General features: G+C 40.0%; 1 protein-coding gene across 1 annotated transcript; it reads left to right on the top strand.

Moving 5' to 3' along the window:
* Positions 1 to 691: 691 nt before the first annotated feature.
* On the top strand, positions 692 to 15,024 carry RAD51 (RAD51 recombinase). The gene is made up of 10 exons (XM_042447194.1): positions 692 to 811; positions 1,306 to 1,427; positions 2,164 to 2,301; positions 2,555 to 2,672; positions 3,303 to 3,394; positions 4,754 to 4,848; positions 6,168 to 6,281; positions 8,187 to 8,316; positions 8,445 to 8,566; positions 13,980 to 15,024. Exons 2-10 carry the CDS (start codon positions 1,341 to 1,343, stop codon positions 14,101 to 14,103), a joined length of 1,020 nt encoding a protein of 339 aa, XP_042303128.1. The 5' UTR covers positions 692 to 811; positions 1,306 to 1,340; the 3' UTR covers positions 14,104 to 15,024.
* The last annotated feature ends 4,947 nt before the right edge of the window (positions 15,025 to 19,971 follow it).

Below are 19,971 nucleotides of genomic sequence, written 5' to 3'. Positions count from 1 at the left end.
GGAAGCCAGGGTATAAACTGGATTAAATATCGGGTGACCGGATGTCATGGCTGCAAAGCAGACAAGGCACTGCAGAATGTAGGACGCCCAAGATGGGTGTAGGACACGATGACCTAATAAACACTAAAAGCACCAATATGAATGTACAATCATGCTCAAAACAGGACATTGTGAAATTCCTCCTGGGCAGAAGGCGCAATGTAGGACATGTCTTGGAAAAGGAGAAAGTCTAGTCATCCTGATTAAAGGCAGACATAACCAGCCTTTCAAGGCCACATCCACACTGCAGAAATAATCTAGTTTGAGACCAATGCTAGGGAATTCTGGGAACTGTGGTTCTGTGGGACATTTAGCTGTCTCTGTCAGAGAGCTCTGGTGCCACAATAAACTACAAATCCCAGGATTCCCTAGCAGCACTGAGCCAGGGCAGTTAAAGCGGTCTCAAACTGGGTTATTCCTGCAGTGTGTTTTGGGCCCCAGTGGTCCCTCTGAGATAATTTTGGACTACAACTCCCAGAAGCCTCAACCATATTGGCCAACAGCTTGGGATTCTGGGAGCCGAAGTCCAAAATTCCCTAATAGGGCTATACCTTTGAATTCTACCGTTATAGGGGCAGTGCGCATGCGCGAGGGAGGGAGGGGGGTCTCGAGGAGGAGGAGAGGGCCGTTTTGCTCGCTGCTGGGCCGCTGACGCGTCTCTACTTCCGGTCACGTGACGCCGTGGCGGGCTCCTCTGAATTTGCGGACTGAGAGGAAGAGGGAAAGTCGTCGTCGGAAGGGTCTCTGGACCCAAAGAACAACAGGCCTCGAGGTAAACTGTGATGAAAAGAAGAAGGAGAGGAGCGGAAAGGGGTCAAGGTTGCATCCATACTGGGGAAATAATCTGGTTCGAGACCGCTTTAAGTGCCTCGGCTGAACCTTGTGGAACTCTGGGAATTGTAGTTTGTTGTGGGCCCTACAACAAACTACAATTCCCAGAGTTCCACAAGGTTCAGCCGAGGCACTTAAAGCGGTCACAGACTCCACTTCAACTCTGTCCTATTGAACCCTGGGATCTGTAGTTTGGGGAGGCGCCAGGGCTCTCTGACAGACTCTCCCAGCCTCAGAGGAAGGCAATGGCAAACCCCTTCTGAACAAGTCCTGCCAAGAAAACCCCATGACAGGGCTTGTCTTAAGTTGGGAATGACTTCAAGGCACACAGCAACTGCAAGAAGTGTTGATAGAGCTCATTGTGTGATAAAAATATCATTGAACTGAGTGTTGTTGCGTCAAAACCAATGCATGAAACCTCCTTTCACTTATCAGGCTTTCCTGTTTCATTGGAAGCAATACCTTCTGCCATGGCCATGCAAATGCAGAGCGACACAAGCATAGACGCATCAACACAGGAGGAAAGCTTCGGGCCTCAACCCATTTCGCGGCTGGAGGTACGTGATGATGATGATGATGATGATGATGATGATGATGATGATGATGATGATATGTTTGTGTTTCTTGCCTGAAAAACATGCACATAATCCCCATAACATGTGGAAACCAGGAAAGCATGCTAGCCCCATTCACAGAACCCCCCCCCATGATCCCCAAATATCTCAATGTTCCTCTGTAGTCCTTCTCAAAATGGCGACAGGAAGTCATGTGTCATCTAGTTTCGGTTCCTGGCGTTGTCTTTTCTAGTCTAATCTATGAAAGATCAAAAGTGACAACATCTTGAAATGAAATGTATATTACAATAATCATACATTTAATTTCCATCTGATGTTTCATCAAAACAATAAGGTTAGAATTGGAAATATAGACTTATCAAAGTATGAAATGTAGTCTAATCACAGAAGGCACCTGAAAGTGGTGGATTCCTGCATTGGTGAGGATTGGACTAGAGATGATCCTTGGGGTCCTTTCCAGGTCTGAATCTAATCCTTAACAGAGGTAGATGAATTTTATTACAGTACACATTATTTAGCAGACGAGCTAAGAATACAACTTATTGTATATATTATCACAGTGTATATTTCATCATATTAAAATGTTACTTATTTTTATATACAATTCTATCCCACCTTTCTTCCAAAACTTGCATTCAAAGTACCTCATCTTCTTTTTGCATTCAAGTCTCTCATTTCAGTATGCTCTAGTGAATAACCATACTTTTGTTTTGTATAGCAATGTGGCATAAATGCAAATGATGTGAAGAAATTAGAAGAAGCTGGATTTCACACAGTTGAAGCTGTTGCTTATGCGCCAAAGAAGGAATTGCTCAATATTAAAGGCATCAGTGAAGCCAAAGCGGACAAAATCCTGGTGATTACATCTAAGCCTATTAAGAAAATGAAAATGTATACTATTTACATGGCTTTTTCTCTGTTTGTTACTTCTTTTGAACAATGCTCTTTGAAAGTTTTCAAGTAAAGTATGATTGTCCTCTTTGTTCCTATTGTATTATAGCATGACTTGTAAAGGATGCATTATAGCAATGTAAATGAGAGTTTTAATATACGAATGCAGTGTTATTTCATTTTGCTACTCAGTATTCCAACTGTCCTGTTTTCCTCAGGCAGAAGCAGCAAAGTTAGTTCCAATGGGCTTCACAACAGCAACAGAATTTCATCAACGGAGGTCAGAGATCATTCAAATCACTACTGGATCCAAAGAACTTGACAAGCTCCTTCAAGGTGTGTATCTGGATATGATTAGTCCTTGTTTTAGTCTTTGTTTTATTTATTGCAAACTATAAACAAAAATCAAGTGCAGAGCTTCATGTTTAGACTAAATCGTACATCTGTTAATCTGAATGTAAGTCTGATTGGGCTCAGTGCAGTTTATTTCCATGTAGACATAGTAGGATTACATTATTGTGAATGCCAGTTCTTTTCAAATGATTGCATCACTGTTTCACAAAAACGTTTTATAACTTGTTGGCTCATATATCACATTCTGTAGCAGGTATTTAGTGCAAAAATAATTCAGCAAAACAACAACAACACTCAAGCAGTAACTTCACCCCCAAATCCATATCTCGTTGTATAATGCTAAATACTTTTCATAGTATAAGAAGAACTAATTTGCCCTTAGGACCTTCCCATTATCCAAATTCTGTCCACTATTTCATGTATCTGGGAATTACTAAATTACATTGGATGTTGCTCCGAAGCAATAATTTAGCATAAGTCATATTTAAAAAATAAGAAATCAAAGCGATCTGTAAGGTTCCTAGGAGCTTGAATGTATACATTTGTGATGTGTACTTGTTGCAAATAGGATTACTGAGATGGGTCTGATACTTAAGTCTTTTTCTTATCAAGGAGGAATAGAGACAGGATCTATAACGGAAATGTTTGGAGAATTCCGCACAGGCAAGACGCAGTTATGTCACACACTTGCAGTAACCTGTCAAGTAAGTAGCTAAATTGTTACATAGTATGTTGTGCAGAACTCTCTTTGAAAGATGCTGAAATTTGAAAAACACCATTCAATCTAGGGAATATTTAAATAAAAATACTTCTCACTGCTTGATTCTTACTGTATTCCATCTTTTTTCCTAGAATGCTCTTGCCCTCACCAACAATTACCCCCAGCTTAGATCCTGAAAAAATGTTACATCCGTGCAGATAATACCTCTCAGAGGGACTATGGACTATATTTCTCAGCTAACTTTAAATGGACAGGAAGTCTCATTGAATGAAATCTGTTCATGAGGTTTTTAAATTATGCCATATTATTCATTAGAGCATGACCAATGGATAAGAAATTCTGTAAAGTATCTAGCCTCATATCAGCCAGTATGGCATGGTGGCTTGAGTGTTGGACTGCTATTATGGAGACCAGGGTTCACTTCCCCACTTAACCATGAAACACACTGGGTGACTTTGCCTTTCTCTGAGGCTGAAAGTATGTGATATGTGCAATGGTAAACCTCCTCTAAACAAATCTTGCCACAAAAATGCCACGATAGGGTGACCTTAGGGTTGCCATAAGTCCAAAATGACTTGAAGGCACACAACAACAACAGCATATCATAGTCACTTAATACTTACCACAGACATGGCTCTGCTATGGCTTGTCTACATTAACTATATATCTCAAATTCCCCTCGGACTGTTTGCATGCTGTTTACACTGTGCAAACCCCAAACTGGATCTGGGCTGTTTACACAATGTCCAGACCTGATTCAGGATTTTCACCATTTGCCCACATTAAAAAGATTTAGCTTTTACTCAGGGTTTTCCAGAAGCACATTGATGATGGTGACTGCCTTCCCATGTGGTCTCTGCAAGCATCCCTGGCAAATTGTGCCGAGGTTCACAAGACTGGATGCCTCACAAGCGAGTTGCGCCTGTGATGTTGCTGACCAGTTCAGGAACCACGTGGGAAGGGAGCAGCCTGTCACTTCCAAAATTTGCTGCAGTGAGTAAGGAGAGGGATTTGGGGCAGAATATTCTAGGCAAGCCAGAGGTATTCTGTCAAATGTAGGAGAGACCCTAATTGGTCTTTAAATAGCCCTTTCCAAATTTCCATTTTAGCTGGCATTATAAAAATGTTACCTGGCTTTACTCCATGAATTCCAAACAAAATAATCAGTCTTTGCCCTTTTGGTGTGTGTGTGTGTGTGTGTGTATGTTTTTTTGGGTCTATTTTTCTTCAGACAGTACTCCAGATATAGTAAGTATATATAAACTATGCATAATATAGGAAGATGCAGCTACACTTAAGAGTTCTAAGCACTCTTGTAATATTCTGGTTTTGTCTTTCTCAGCTCCCTATTGATCGGGGTGGTGGTGAAGGGAAAGCCATGTACATTGACACAGAAGGCACTTTCCGTCCAGAGCGTCTGCTTGCTGTGGCTGAAAGGTCTGTAAAGATATCCAGTGAATCATAAGTGTTGCATCCAAGTTGTTTTAGAAGTGTGCAGTGCCATCTGCTGTCAACTGATGAGAAAAACATAAGAAATTCAATAGTAAACATGATTTTCCTTGAACCAACTTAAATGTCATTCAAATTGCTGTATTATTTGCATTAGTTAGATTATATAAAGAGTTAAATTATATATTACCGCAATATGCAATGTTTATAATGCTGTTACTAGGTAAACAAATAGTTTTCTGCAAACACATGTACATTCTGAACTGCAAGTAAAAATCTTTACCACCTCAAAAGCTGATTCAAGGAAAATGGAATGTAATTGCATGTGTGCTTTGATGTGCTGTGTACTGCATTTTTGGCTTACATTATGACTTTTAAAGCATTAATAGGTATAGTCAGATGTGTTAGTATTTTCTGGTTGGTGTGGATTACAACAATAAAAACAACAATTACAAGATTAAAACTACAATGTCATATAAAACACACTCAATAAAACAATATACCATTACCAATACAATGTATTGACTAAATTGTCATTTAAAATACATATCATTACAAATAGAGATGGAGTATTTTTAACTCTCCTATAAGAGATTGGGTGGATAGGCCTGCCAGAATAAGGCAACTTCCTTATTCCAACAATTAATTCAAATGTCTTCTGTGATGCTAATAAAGATTTTAAACAACTGGTAGTTGGGAGACTTGAGCAATGCAATGAACAAAAAGTTAAATACTAGAGATGGCTTATTGGGACTTCTGACACACCTCCCCACAAAAAACAACAACAAAAGACAAACATGTAACACGATGATAGTAACGTCTAATCAATGCTGTCAAAATAACAAGAACAGGAAGCAGTGAGAATTTGGATTTGAGGGAAGAGGAGGAGAGAAAAAAACTGTAAAATGATCTGTAACCATATGGGAACTCACATAGGTCATCAGACCTAATCATATGCTTTTGCAATATGAACTTGGTATATATGCCAGGCTATATGTTTCCTACTTCTGTTGGGTAGAACTGCAGAGCTCTATGTTTTCTGTGGAAGGAACTGAAGAAAATGTAGGTTGTAAACGTACATCAGAAAAGAAAAATCAAAGTCCATCATCTCACTTGAGAGGTACAATGGAGGGGATATGAAGAGAAATGCAACCTTTGATAGCACAAAGGCACACCTTAGAAGAAATGTTGCTTTATTAAGAATTCCTTTATAATAAAAAAGGAGATAATTTTCTATTTTAATTAAAATTTAATTTAATTAAAAACAGCACCAAATTTTCATTTGTTGGATATGTTTTCTTTTTTAGGTATGGCTTATCTGGTAGTGATGTGCTTGATAACGTGGCATATGCTCGAGCATTTAACACAGACCATCAGACCCAGCTCCTTTACCAGGCATCTGCTATGATGACTGAATCAAGGTAACAAAAGTAACAAAAAATAATAAGGTACAAAAGTAACAAAGAGCTCTTCATTGTTTAACAAATAAGAGACTAGTGTTGCTACACTTTATTTCTAAAAGTTGTCAGGATGATGGCATCTTTGTTTACTTCACTTCTGATGTTCAAACATGCCATCTGAAACAATCCATCTTTGCCCCAAACCTCATTTTTTTTATGGCAAGCTTCCATTACTTCAAGGGATCTTATAGCACCTTTGACACTAACTGTGTGAGAGAATTTGTAGCATAAGCTTCTAAATTTGATTTACTTCCTCAGACCAAGTCTTTGAAATAAATTCCCTTTGCATGCTGATATTCTAGTCTAATATAGCTATGGCTCCAAATTGTATTGCTTAACTTAAAATAATATACAGTGGTACCTCGGGATACGAAATACCCAGGTTACGAAATTTTCGGGATACGAAAAAATCCCATTGGAAATCATTGTTCCGGGTTACGAATGTTTTTTCGGGTTACGAAGAAAATTTTTGGTGCTTTTTTCGGCTTTTTCGCACGAAACGCGGCTTTTCCCCATTAGCGCCTATGGCAATTCGGCTTACGAAGGCTTTTCGGGTTACGAAAGCGGCCGCGGAACGAATTACTTTCGTAACCCGAGGCACCACTGTATACTGTATTTTCTGGCATATAAGACTACTTTTTAACCCAGGAAAATCTTCTCAAGTCGGGGGTCGTCTTATATGCCAGGTGTCGACTTATAGGATGGGTGCTGAAACTTCTGAGCCAGACTGGAGGATCTGCGGTCACCGCATATGGTGGGGAAAGCCCAAAAACGGCCACAGCCGCATCCCCTCCATATGTGGCAACCGTATGAAAGAAGCAAGGGCGGCACTGTACAAGTACGATAGAAGAAAATCTTGGAGACAGGGAGGGCTGGGCAGGCAGGGAGAGCTGACCAATCCAAGCAGGCTCTGTATACAACAAGTTTTCCTGCTAAGTACCTGCATGTCATAAGCATTTGAATAAAAATTACCATATTGAAATTGAATCTGATGTTTTTTTTTAATGTTTATTTGGTGTGCGTTGGAAGAGGGGTAGTCTTATATGGCAAGTATATCCCAAACTCTATATTTTAACTGGAAAAGTTGGGGTCGTCTTATACGTCCAGTTGTCTTATACGCTGGAAAATACAGTAATTCTTTTTCGTATTCTGAATATTACCAATCAGTTTGCCTGTCAGTTGTATTCATCTCCCTGCTACTGACATGCTGAATTCCAAACAGTACTCTTCTCCCACCTTTATTAGAAGGAAACTACTGTCGCCCCTTCGTTTTTGCAGGGGATCTGTTCTGGGACACACACACATCCTGTGAAAATGAAAAATCGCTAATTTTCAAGCCGCATTGGCTTGTGTGGCGGTGCGTGCTACAGGCACACCCTATTTTATCCCCCTCCATTTTCCGCCTCTGAATGGGCGAGGGATGTGGATTTCAAGTCCATGAAAACAGAGGGGCAACTGTATTTTAGATACATTATGTAGCAGATTATTTTTGTCAGCTGGAAGAACTTGTCTCACCTTTGACCATTGCCATTAGTATTATTATAATGAGATATAAGGGACAGTTGTACAGAATAGATTACTCATAATTAGGAGTGTCTGCCTAACAGCAGGATTTAATGGATGTGGAACTGGATGAATCCAAAAACAGAAAACAAAATTGTTTTCACTGAGTGATTGGCTTTTGTTCAGACATGATTTTAGTGCTAGACAACATGGCTGCGTGATAGTGAAGAGGAGGTGCAAGATATAGCCTGTTTCTGACAGATTAAGTGTTCAGGCTAGGTTGTGCACAAAAAAAGGAGTAATCTCTTGAGGCAAAAAAAAAAATTACTGCTTTAACAATGTTAATCTGCTCTATTCTTTCAGATATGCCTTGCTGATAGTGGACAGTGCCACAGCCCTCTATAGGACAGATTATTCTGGCCGAGGTGAACTGTCAGCAAGACAGATGCATTTGGCCAGATTTTTACGTATGTTGCTTCGACTTGCAGATGAGGTAAACTGTTCTTAGACTCGTGTCATGCTTCTTCCCATTTCCAGTGGTCCAAACTAATATAACTGTAGAGATTCCTGTAGCAATTTCTGTTCATGTGAAATAATACATTACCTGCCATTCTGTTTCAGTTTGGTGTAGCAGTAGTCATCACAAATCAGGTGGTAGCACAAGTGGATGGAGCGGCAATGTTTGCTGCAGATCCCAAAAAGCCTATTGGAGGAAATATTATCGCACATGCTTCGACAACCAGGTAAGATGGAGTGTTATTAGTTTATCCTTATCTTGTTTTAAGCATAAATTATTTATCTAACTAGAAATGTATATGGTTTCAGAGTTCAATTTGGAATCTTTGCTTTCATTTTAAAAAAACATTAAAATAGATACTGTTCTTCAAAATAGAAGAACGTTCTTTGATTTCTATACTTAACCTAGGCTCAGGGCAACTGATTTCATTTACATGCTGCCTTTCTCCCAAGAATTAGGATACAAGATGGATTACAGTGAATTTATCAAAGGAGTAATTAATTTTTTTTCTGTGCAATGTCTTTATTAAATTATTTTAACATATATACAATGTTGCATATGCCCCATTCCCTACTCCCGCCTCCCATGTGGCTTTATCGAGTTTAGAATCAATACACTGTTTGCAATTAATACCTAACATTCAGTATGTGAGATTTAATTACATTATTGACTTCATTGTACTCCGTATTCCCTTTAACCTTCTCAAGCAGGATTCCCCAACCCAAATTCCAAGCTTCTACTTTCCTTTCTCCGGTATATTTTAATCTTCTGTCTCTAATAATATCAAACAACAGGTTATCTGCCAAATACTTATCTACCTTGGCGAAGTTCCAATTTTTACTTTCTTTCCATCTTGATGCTATAACAGCCTGTGTTGCTTTTAATATATTCTTTATTGATTTCTCTTCATTATTCTTCAGTCCCTTATTCTTCAAATTTAGTATTATACAATTCTCTTTGCTCAAATGAACATTCTTGCCTATAATTTTATTACTCTTTGTTATCACTTCACCCCAAAACTTCTCAACACACATCCCACCACATATGAATGTAGGACTTCAGTTTATCAAAGGATTCACTGGAATATTTTGTTGTCCCCACAGGTATATTTCCAGTGGTTGGAGTAGTTGACTTCCATAATCCCTATAACTGACATTTTAAAAAATAATTTATTATTTAAGAATTCTGCCCTGTATCCTTCCTTGGTTCATGGAAGTGCCTTTGATCAAGGCTTCTATTAATATAAGGAGGAAGGAGGCACATTTTGTGAATTTCCATAGCTCCTGCAGCTCTCAGATTCTCCTCCAGAGATGGCATGTGAGTTCCAGGAGCTCAAAGGGGAATTTGTGGAAATTGTGTCTCTTCCCTTTCTGTTCACAGAAGCCTCCATAGGACTAAAGAGCTACAGCAGATGAGCCTTGGAAGCCCAGTGTTATTGTGTAACAGCCTAGCTAACCAGGGGAATTTACAATGTGGTTTGAACAGCTGTGGATCTTTGGGATCTGATTAAATTGTGCACATTGGGATATAGTGTTGTTGCATTGTAGAGCAGACTGTTTTTGCCTAAGTAAAAATTGCAAATTGAATGTGAATGAGCATTTTGTATACTTGCAGGTTTTCCTTTACTTAGTGTCCAATGACAATCAACCTCTTTGCCTCATTCTCCCTGGTATCCTTAACAAGTTACTAGCTCTTTAAGGCAGGATGCTGTACATCATCTTATTTCTCCCTCTCCTTCAAAAGGGGAAAACAGCCCTGAATCTTGCCTCCAGAACATGGTGGAGGTTGAGGAATTGCAGGCCTGTTAAACATATGAGCCTCTGTGTTCCTGGGATAAGAAACTTAATTGTCCAGTTGCTCTCTCTGGTATGAGGAAGGAGGCATGCTCTTAATCTCTCTGCTTTCTGTAGTGAGTCTAGCAGTATGGAAAGAGCCATTGTCTGGCTTTTTAAGGCAAGGAGTAAGAAACCTGGCCCTATGTACCTTTGGGACTATGGTAACTGTCAGCCCTGGCCAAGGATTATTAGAATCATAGGCCCATTACAAACGGGAGTAAAATACGTCCTCAGGACGTACTAGGGTAAGGAAAGGGCGTGCTTTACGCACGCCCCTAACCCTAGTATGGCCTGAGGACGTACAAAATGGCGGCGCCCTATACACATTGCTGCCACCATGAGGACGGCGCAGAAGTGACATCCTCGCACTGTGCGAGGGCACCTGGGGCGCTCTTTCCGCAGCCCCGGAAGGAGCTCCATTTCGGAGCTCCTTCCAGGATTTGCGTCGCTGGCGCAGCATCTACATGGCTGCACCAGTGACGCAAGGCAGAAAGGGGCCAAGCGGCCCCTTTCTCCTCCTCCCCGCCGCCGTCAGGTGTCTTTGGAGCATGAAGCCCCAAGTAAACCCCTTTCCAGGCCGCGGGGAAGCAGCCTTTTGCCGCTTCCCTGCGGCCTGGAAAGCGGCGGATCGGGGCCTCAGAGGCTGCCGCTGTGGCAGCTGAGGCCCCGATCCAGCGGGGAAAGGGCCAGATACAGGCCGCCCCTTTAGGCGGCCTGTAATGCGCCATAGATCCAAAACACACTGCAGAAAATAATCCAGTTTGAGACTGTTTTAATTGCCCTGGCTCAGTGTTAGGGAATTCTGGGAACTAGTTTTGTGAGATACTTAGAGAGCTCAGGTACCACAATAAAGTACAGTTCCCAAGATTCCCTAGCACTGAGCCAGGGCAGTTAAAGTGGTCTCAAACTGGATTATTTCTGCAGTGTGTTTTGGACCATAGAGTCTTACATCTGAATGGGACTGCAAGAGCCATCTAATCTAGTTCCCTGGCCATGCAGGAATGGACAACTAAAGCACTCCTGAAAGATGTCCAACTTCCGGTTAAAGACCTCCACAGATAATAAATAATAATAAAACTTTTATTTATATCCCACTTTTTGTTTTTGTTTTGTTTTGTTTTTAAATTTTATTGATTGAAAATATAGACAATACAACACAAACATGAACTGAACCTAAACTGACATAAATCACACAAAAAGAAAGAAAGAAAAGGAAGAAAAAAAATTCTAACTAAATTGTCTCAACTTACTTTATACCTGAAAATACAAACACTCACACTAGCATAAAACATAGAACACCTTTCTCTCTTCTTTCTCTCTAACCTTTCTAACAACTAATAACTATCTAAACACCTTCTATAACATATAACTAAAAACAATTCTTCCTTTCTTGTGCACGAGGACAATATTTATAATTTAGTTTGTGATCCTTTTTAACTTATTTCTTAGTTTTAATATTTTGTTTGCTACATCTTAACTTTATCTATTTTCTAATAAACTCTAAATATCATCATATTACATGGCTGCTTTATCTAAACACATTTTCTTTTAATCTATCTATCTATCTATCTATCTATTAAATTATGTATAAATATAATTTCCTTCCATTAGTCTTTAAAGCCTTCTGTAAATATTTCTTCTCCTTCTTGTTGCAAGTAGCTTATCACGTCTTTTCAGTCTTTATAGAAGTCTTCCACATTTTCGTCTTTCAATAGCCGTGTCAATTTGTCCATTTCAGCCAATTCGTATATTTTTTCAATCCATTCTTTTAATTCTGGTATATTTTCTTCCTTCCATTTACGAACCAATATTATTCTTACTGCAGTAATTAAATAAAACATTATTCTGCCATACTTTTTTTCTAATTTTTGATCTATTATATTCAACAAGTAAATTTCCGGTTTAAATTCTATTTTTATTTTCAATATATTACTAATTATTTTGTGGATTTCCTGCCAATATTTTTTAATTTTTGGACAAGACCACCAACAATGGAAAAATGTTCCTCTATCTTTTGAGCACTTCCAACATTCATTTTTTAATACCATATATTTTAGCTAATTTTTCTGGCATTATATACCATCAATAGAACATTTTGTAATAATTTTCTCTGATATTTTGACTACGTGTATATTTTAATCTGTTATTCCAAGTAAATTCCCATTGATACAGTTCAATATTGTGTCCGATATTCTGGGCCCAAATTATCATATTACTTTTAATTGTTTCTTTTTCTAACTCAATTTTTGATAAATATTTATATGTCTTTGATAACAATCTTTTATTGTTAGAATTTAATAATTTCTCTAGTTCTACTTCTTCTTTCTCAATTGAATTTTCCTTTTGGTCTGCCTTAAATCTTTCCTTTAGTTGCCATTTTAAATACCGATGTATTTTGTAATTTTGATTTATTAGCTCTTCTTCTGATTTAAATCTATATTCATTATTTTCTTTGACTAATAAATCTTTATATCTTAGCCAATTTTTTGTTACTCCTTTCTCTCTCCAGAGAAATGCTTCTTGGGGGGTAGTTTCTAATGTAATTTTTTCACTAATTTTTTTTCTAACTCTTTTCCAAATCGAAAGCAGTTGTTTCCTTATGCAATGATTATTAAATTCTTTATCAATTCTTTCTTTATTATAGTACATGTATGCGTGCCATCCAAAAGTCAATCCCTCTCCTTCTAATCTCAGTAATTTTTTATCTTTTAATTCCAGCCATTCTTTAACCCATACTAAACATGCAGCATGGAAATAAAATTTTAAATCTGGAACAGCCAATCCACCCCTCTCTCTAGCATCTTGTAATATTTTCATTCACACCCTAGGTTTTTTTCCCATCCAAATAAATTTTGTTAAATCTTTTTGCCATACTTGAATTAGTTTATCTTTTGGTATAACTGGAATTGATATAAAAACAATAATTTTGGTAAAATATTCATTTTAATGCAAGCTATTCTCCCTAATAATGATAATTTTAAGGACTTCTAATTTTCTATATCTTTTTTTATCTGATTCCATAACTTATTATAATTATTCTTAAACAGATCTGCATTGTTTGTGGTAATATCAATTCCTAAATATCTTACTTTTTTAGTTATATTATAACCTGATATTTCTATTAACTGTTTTCCCTCAATTTTTCTTAAATTTTTGGTTAACATATTTGTTTTATTCTCATTTTAAAAAAAACATCAGGATGAACCCTCCCTCACTATTATGAGGTCAGGGGGAGATATTAGGCAGCATCCTGTTAGTGATATATTGATGTATAAATGTGGCTTATGTGCATATGTTTCTTTTTGGGTGTGGTGCACGGCCTGTTCTCTAGCCCTTTGCACTCTGTCCAAAATCTCACCCAGGTAACTCTCAGGCTCCTAGAGGGGCTGGTGCTGCTGTTTACCAGAGAGATGGGGCAGGGGAAGGGGGTGAGCAATTCAGAAGATGAAGATGCAGCTGCTCAGAGCTAAAAGGAAAGGAAGGGTGTGCTCCATCTATGAGCGCATCCTTCTTCCCCCCCTGAGCTGAGCCCAATTGCTCCTGCTGTATCTAAATTGCCTCCTCTTCATCCCTGCTGGTAAACAGCAGCATCAGCAGACCTTCTTCTGGCTTGACAGCTACTTGGACAGGGGAAGAACAAAGGACTGTGTGGGCAGAGGGCTACAGTCCCCCTGTTTGATGTACGGTCTTGGCCATGAATTTACAGATATTGATTTGATGGCATATTGCTATACTGTAGATCCTTTTTTACTTAACAAATGAGCAGCCCTGCTTTGAATAAATGCATTCATTTGTTCTTCTTAGGTTGTATTTGAGAAAAGGTCGAGGTGAAACTAGGATATGCAAAATCTATGATTCTCCTTGCCTACCAGAAGCAGAAGCTATGTTTGCTATTAATGCTGATGGAGTAGGAGATGCTAAAGACTGAAGAAGATTTTCCATTCAATTTACAACATAAAACTGGACAAAAAGGCTGTTCTTTCTCTCTTCATCATGAGCTTCCTGCTGTTGCTTCTGGGAGTATAAGAAGCTGCCATAAACTAGGTACATTCAGACTGACTGCTCTTGTTACTGCACCTAGTTTTAAAAAAGCAAAACTTGAAGACTGTCCTGCCCAAATGTCCTAACATATGCTATTGAATTAGATTCTTCCTTCCTTTACTTTAGGGCCAAAACAGATGGCCTGTTAAAACCCGTTTCCAGGCATTCTTGGGAATGCAGCGTTTATACACCATTCACCCGGAAGCTGCTTGGCTGCCCAGACATGGGTGGCTTCAAGATGTTCCAGCAGCACAGCATTTACACGCCACACGCCACTGGAGTGTCTTGAAGCCGCCCTGGGACTGCGGCAGGGCTGGGAAAGGCAGCCCTTTCCAGGCCCAAATAGGAGCTGATCTTTTCAGGGTCCTGAGTAGATTGGGGCTACAGCGTGTGTTTGCTGTGGCCCCAATTCGTCTTTGGTGAGGGTGGCTTCAAATTGCCCCTTCCTGGCTGTCTGTTCCAGCCCTGTAGTCAACTCTAAGAAACCATTTAATGTTTGTAACGTGTGTGCAAGGCAAATGTATCTAGTGCGAACTCTTAAACACTGCCTGATTTTGCAGTTGATGCCAAAATAAAATGAATCAAATGTGTTCTGTAACTGCCAGGTTATTGTATTCAGAAGCTAAAGACTATTTCATTATTCTATCAAATCTGAAACTTGAGTTTTCTATATCTGTTTGTACAGTTGTAAATTGAGATGTTCGTTGAATACAAAAGCTATAGACATTTTCATGGCAACACTGTTGATGTGTTCAACAACTTTATCTTCTGTCTGTAAATATTTCCTATACAGTTTGATGTAATTAAAGTTAATCCTATATCAACTTTTCTTGGCTCTGGAGATTTGTATTCTGTTTCTACAAACATATGTTGGAGGCAAGCAGCATACAGATTAACCGTGGAGCCTGGTGAAGAAATAATGTAGACAGGTCAGGTCAGGTCATACTTGAGTTCAGAAGACTCCAGATGTTGTATTTGCTATGATCGCACAATAACGAAGCAAACTGAAGCGGTTCACAAGGGAAGAGGAATAAAGAACAAGCAAGTGAAAGACAATAGGACCTTCAAGAAGAGGAGCTTGAGCAACTCAGAGAAGAAAAGTGCTATTTAGTTAGCTTTATTGCAATGGGCACTAGCCAGACACTCCAGGTTTTGGAAGAATGATATTTCTTAAGTGAGTACAGGCATAGCTTGTCACTAAAATGCCTTCACAAAATGGATAAAATAGTTATAAATTATGTGCATAGTTGTATAAATAAGAGTATTGTGTGTGATAACCTTTCACATTATTATACTTCCATTATTTAAATGCATATAGGCAAACAGTCCCATAATAGCTACAGATGTACAATACTGTAATGTATAGTCAAAATGTGTGTCATGTTCATGTGGTTAGTCTTGCCAGGCTTCTCAACCATTGTTCAAACTGCATTAATTTATTCCTCTTAATAGGTTAATGAATTTTTTCGGGTACATTGATCAGTTAGATGAAAAGGGAATACAATGGCATCTGCCAGTCTCTTCACTGGTCAAGGCGGTGGCCGGCCAGCCACCATTAGGCTTAATAGTGCAAATAGTGTTTTAACTTTCCTGACTTTACCCCTACATTTGTTAGCTAATGTATGAATCCCTCTTTAGTGATTTCCCCTTTTTCCATTTCTTATATATGTTGCCTTTAAAACTTAGTTCAATTGAAAGTGCTTTAGACATCCATCCTGGTTTCTTGATACACCTCTCATTTTTCCTCCTCATTGGAACTGTTTGAAATTGTGCATTTTCCCTTTTGAGAAACTCCTATTCATCCTGAACTCCCTTCTCTTTTAGTATTCCTTATCATGGGATCACCTCCAGTATTTCACCAAATTTACTGAAATCAGCTTCCCTAAAGTCTATAATGTGTATCTGACTATACTTGGCTTCTCCATTCCACTGTATAACAAACTCCAGGAGGACATGACCCCCCACCTCTTGCACCCCATTTACTAGGTCATCCCTGTTGGTTAAGATCAGATCTAAAATAACTGATCCTGTTGTTGCCTCTTCTACCTTTTGAGCAATGCAATTGCCTTTGAGGCAAGTGAGGAATCTGCTAGACCTTAAAGTTTTGGATGAGTTTGACTTCCAGCAAATATCAACATAGTTGACGTCACAACTACATCTCTCCTTTCTAAGTGTGTGGTCATCTGTTCTAGAAATGCTTGTTGTGAATATAAGAGTGTGTGTCTTGCAGGTCTTAGCAGATAAAGTTGTATAGAGTTGGTAATATGTTCTGGATGGAAACTGGAGGCATGTAAGTATGTGCAGCAATCAGTAAACACTCATGGACTTTCCTTATCTATAGGCGTGCATTTCAAGGGAACTTCTGAGAAGGAACAATACTGTGGAAGCAAACATGAAGTGGCCCTACATTAACCCCATCTTTTGAGAGGCTTCTCTGTGCTTTCAGTTTTGCACGAAAGTTTATATTGTATGGCAAAGATTCATTTATGAAATGGCTGAACTTTCATTTTTTATTACAGTATTTATACCCCGCCCTTCAGTCCTAAAGTCTCTCAGAGCTGCTTACAATTATTATTATTTTTAATTAGATGGTTCCCTGCCCTTAGGCTTACAATCTAAAAAGACAAGACACAAAAGGAGAAGGGAATGGTGGTGAGGAAGGGGATAAGGTCCAGCAGTTCTTCTCTTCCTCTGAGGCCTGACCAAGGCAGATGGACTGGAGGGAGGGCTTGACTTCTTAATCTAGGCCAGGCCCGATGGAGCTGGGCCTGCATCTCTCCCTCCATGGCCGGATGGCACCAAAAGATGAATCCAATGTAGTTCAGTTGGCTGTGGGTAAAATGTTTAAAAATTGTTTTTTATTGGCAACTTGACTTTTCAAGATCATTGTGCTTAAGCAGAGGTGGGAACAATATGGCCCTCCATATGTTGCTGGGCTGTAAGTTTTAGCCAGTATAGTCAATAGTGAGGTATGATGGGAATTAAATCCAGTAATATCTGAAGGGTACATGATTTGTATCTCTTTGTTAAAAACTTCATTGACATTTAGATGTTTCATATTTGGAAGACTGACTTGAACAGAAAAGGCTGTTAACTTAAGGTAAAGCTAGGAATTCTTACACAACAAGGTTTCTAAAGAAGCTGTCCTAATCCTCACTCCATGTGTTGAGCGTGAGTATTTGCATTTGCTTCTTTCCCGAGGATAGTTTGACAGCTGGATGGGAGACCAAGCATTCTGCAGTCTAAATTGACCCAAACTGTTTCAGTACATTGGTTTGGTTACCAGCAGTCACGAACATCCCACTGCCACTCTTTGGAGGTCTCACACATCTGCAGTGCATATCCCAGAGAACTGGCAACACCGTAGACTATACAATTAGTATGTTGTACACAAATTTAACTGCTGCCTAATATGTGAGATGTGAAGAAACCACAGCACCAGAGGAACTCAGCCAGCTTCTCAGCTGGAAGAACAAATGGGTAGCTTTCTGTTATTGAGAAATCTGTTTTCTAATTTCTGGAAAGAAAATCCACATCTTGTAACAAGTTTGTGGGTAGAGAGTTGGCTGGATTTGCCACTGTGTGTGGTCAGAGAAGTCTAGTTTTGTGCCCAGCTTTCAGAAGCATATGCTAATTTTTTCCATATGCGGTCTTAATTGGTAAAAAATAGAGAAAAGGCTAATTCATGCCGTCTATCTTTAATTTTGCCAATAATGCGGTATAGGCTAATGCATATATTAGAGTTACATGCTGCTTTGCAAAGTACACTCCTATCTTTAAAATGTAGCCTGAGCAGTGGATGTATCTGGTTAACCAACTGTATGTGGGCTGCCACAAAAGGTACAAAATAAGAGGGATTATTATTTTCATTTGGACTGTTTTAAAATAAAAACAGGCTACTCATAGAGGAAGATGTAGCTCTGAAGTGCATCCTTTCCTTCTCACACTTTTGTATACAAAGTGGCATACCCCACTCCAATGCACATGGGAAGCAACCTAGATTAAAATCATAGTTTCAGGAGCAAAAATCGTGGCATCAAGTTTCAACTTGCATTTGCTTTGTAGCCGGTAAGAACATTTCAATTTGGCCCATTTTATATTGGCTGGTGGCCTGCTAATTAAATAGGTTTCCACATTCTTCTGCAAAATTGTGTCAGTCAATTTGCTACACTTTATTTTTTCTTTCCACTACAGAGAAGAGAGAGGATGCAGGATGGTTATTATGGTCTATGTATAGGCTTCAGAGGGAGCTTTAAAACAGCTGTTGGGTTCCAAACTGTGTTGGACTGTTAACAAAACAGACCTCTCTGTTTTTTCATATTTTTATCATACTGAATTTATTTCATCATGCCAACCTGTTATATAGCATTACATAGAATGCAGCAGTGGATTAAGAAGGATTTTCCCCAGGAACCACAGATCTCATCACCTACTTAAAAGATGTCTCAGTAATTCAGTTTTTAAAAAGTATTATTTGCACAATGCAAAGTTATTAACTGAACTCTAGTACAGCAAGCTAGTATTGATTTTAAATATTAACATCAAATAAAGATAGCCACCCAGTAACATGAGATTAGTATACTTCTAGAATCACTGGGCAAAGTACACTTTGCAACATATAGAAAGTTTTTGGCGGTAACCCCGCCCCCCTCCTATAAAGCCCCGGTTCCCGCTCTTTTCCCCAGTTCCATTTTTTCCGCCGCGTTTGGCTGCTGTTTGGAACTTCGCTCATGTTAGCTCGTTTTTGGATCACTGGTTTTTTGACTCGGACTGTTTTTTGGACTTTGGCGTTTCTTCTTCCCCCGTGTACTGGACTCTTGGACTGTTGACCTTGATTTTGGAATTCGTTTTGGATCTGTCGACCTCGGTAGCGATGTCTCCTCCGTTCAAGAAATGTGACATTTGCGGGGGGGAAAGTGCCGGTGCAGGATCCCCACACCTCCTGCCTTTTCTGTCTCGGGAAGGACCATGATGTTAAGTCCTGCTCCCTCTGCAAATCGATGTCCTCCCAGGCCAGGAAGAACCGGGAATCGCGGCTCACTTCAGCGATAGCCCAGGGTAAGATCCGGGAAGGGGATCCTCGCCCGTCTTCGGCCCCTGTGGTCCCTGTTTCGGCGGCTCTTTCCGCCAGAGATGGCCTGGCAAGTGGTCCCCCGTCGACATCCGATCGTTCCGGGGGGCCCAACCCCAAGGCAAATGTGGCCCGTGGTTCTGACAAGCCCAGTGCCACCACCAAACCCACCAAGCACCCGCATAAATCTGGGTCTGTGGGTACGGCCGCCGCATCGACTTCATCTCGGAAACGGGATACCCCTACTAAGACCTCGCGGCCGGCATCGGAGCACAGGTCCCGTAAGGAAGCTCCGTCGGACCCGAAGGATGGATCGGGTACCGTCAGGGACAGCTCCTCCAAGGCAAGGGCTGCCTCCCGTAAGGAGGATGCGCCCAGACCGGGTGGAAGGCTCACGGAGTCGCCTATCCCCTTCTTTCCTCCGGATGCACCCCGGGGCTCCACATCATCCAAGAAAAGGAAAGCATCCGATTCGACATCGGAGGCTAGGGCTTCCAAGAAGACGAAGCACACCAAGGAGCACCCTCGCAAGGAGCCTGAGGTGGCTAAAGAAGCGGATCGTCCAGTTCGCCCTCGCATCCAACCGGATTCCCCACGGCGGGACACCCTGACGGTTGCGCCCGATAGACCTTCTCCCAGAGAGGCTCAGCAAACTTCGTTGACCCCGGGACCGTCGGCGACAAC

Source organism: Sceloporus undulatus, chromosome 1 (assembly GCF_019175285.1).
Source record: "Sceloporus undulatus isolate JIND9_A2432 ecotype Alabama chromosome 1, SceUnd_v1.1, whole genome shotgun sequence".
NCBI lineage: Eukaryota > Metazoa > Chordata > Lepidosauria > Squamata > Phrynosomatidae > Sceloporus > Sceloporus undulatus.
Note: the sequence above shows the minus strand (reverse complement) of the source record. Positions and strands in the feature narration are given on the sequence as shown.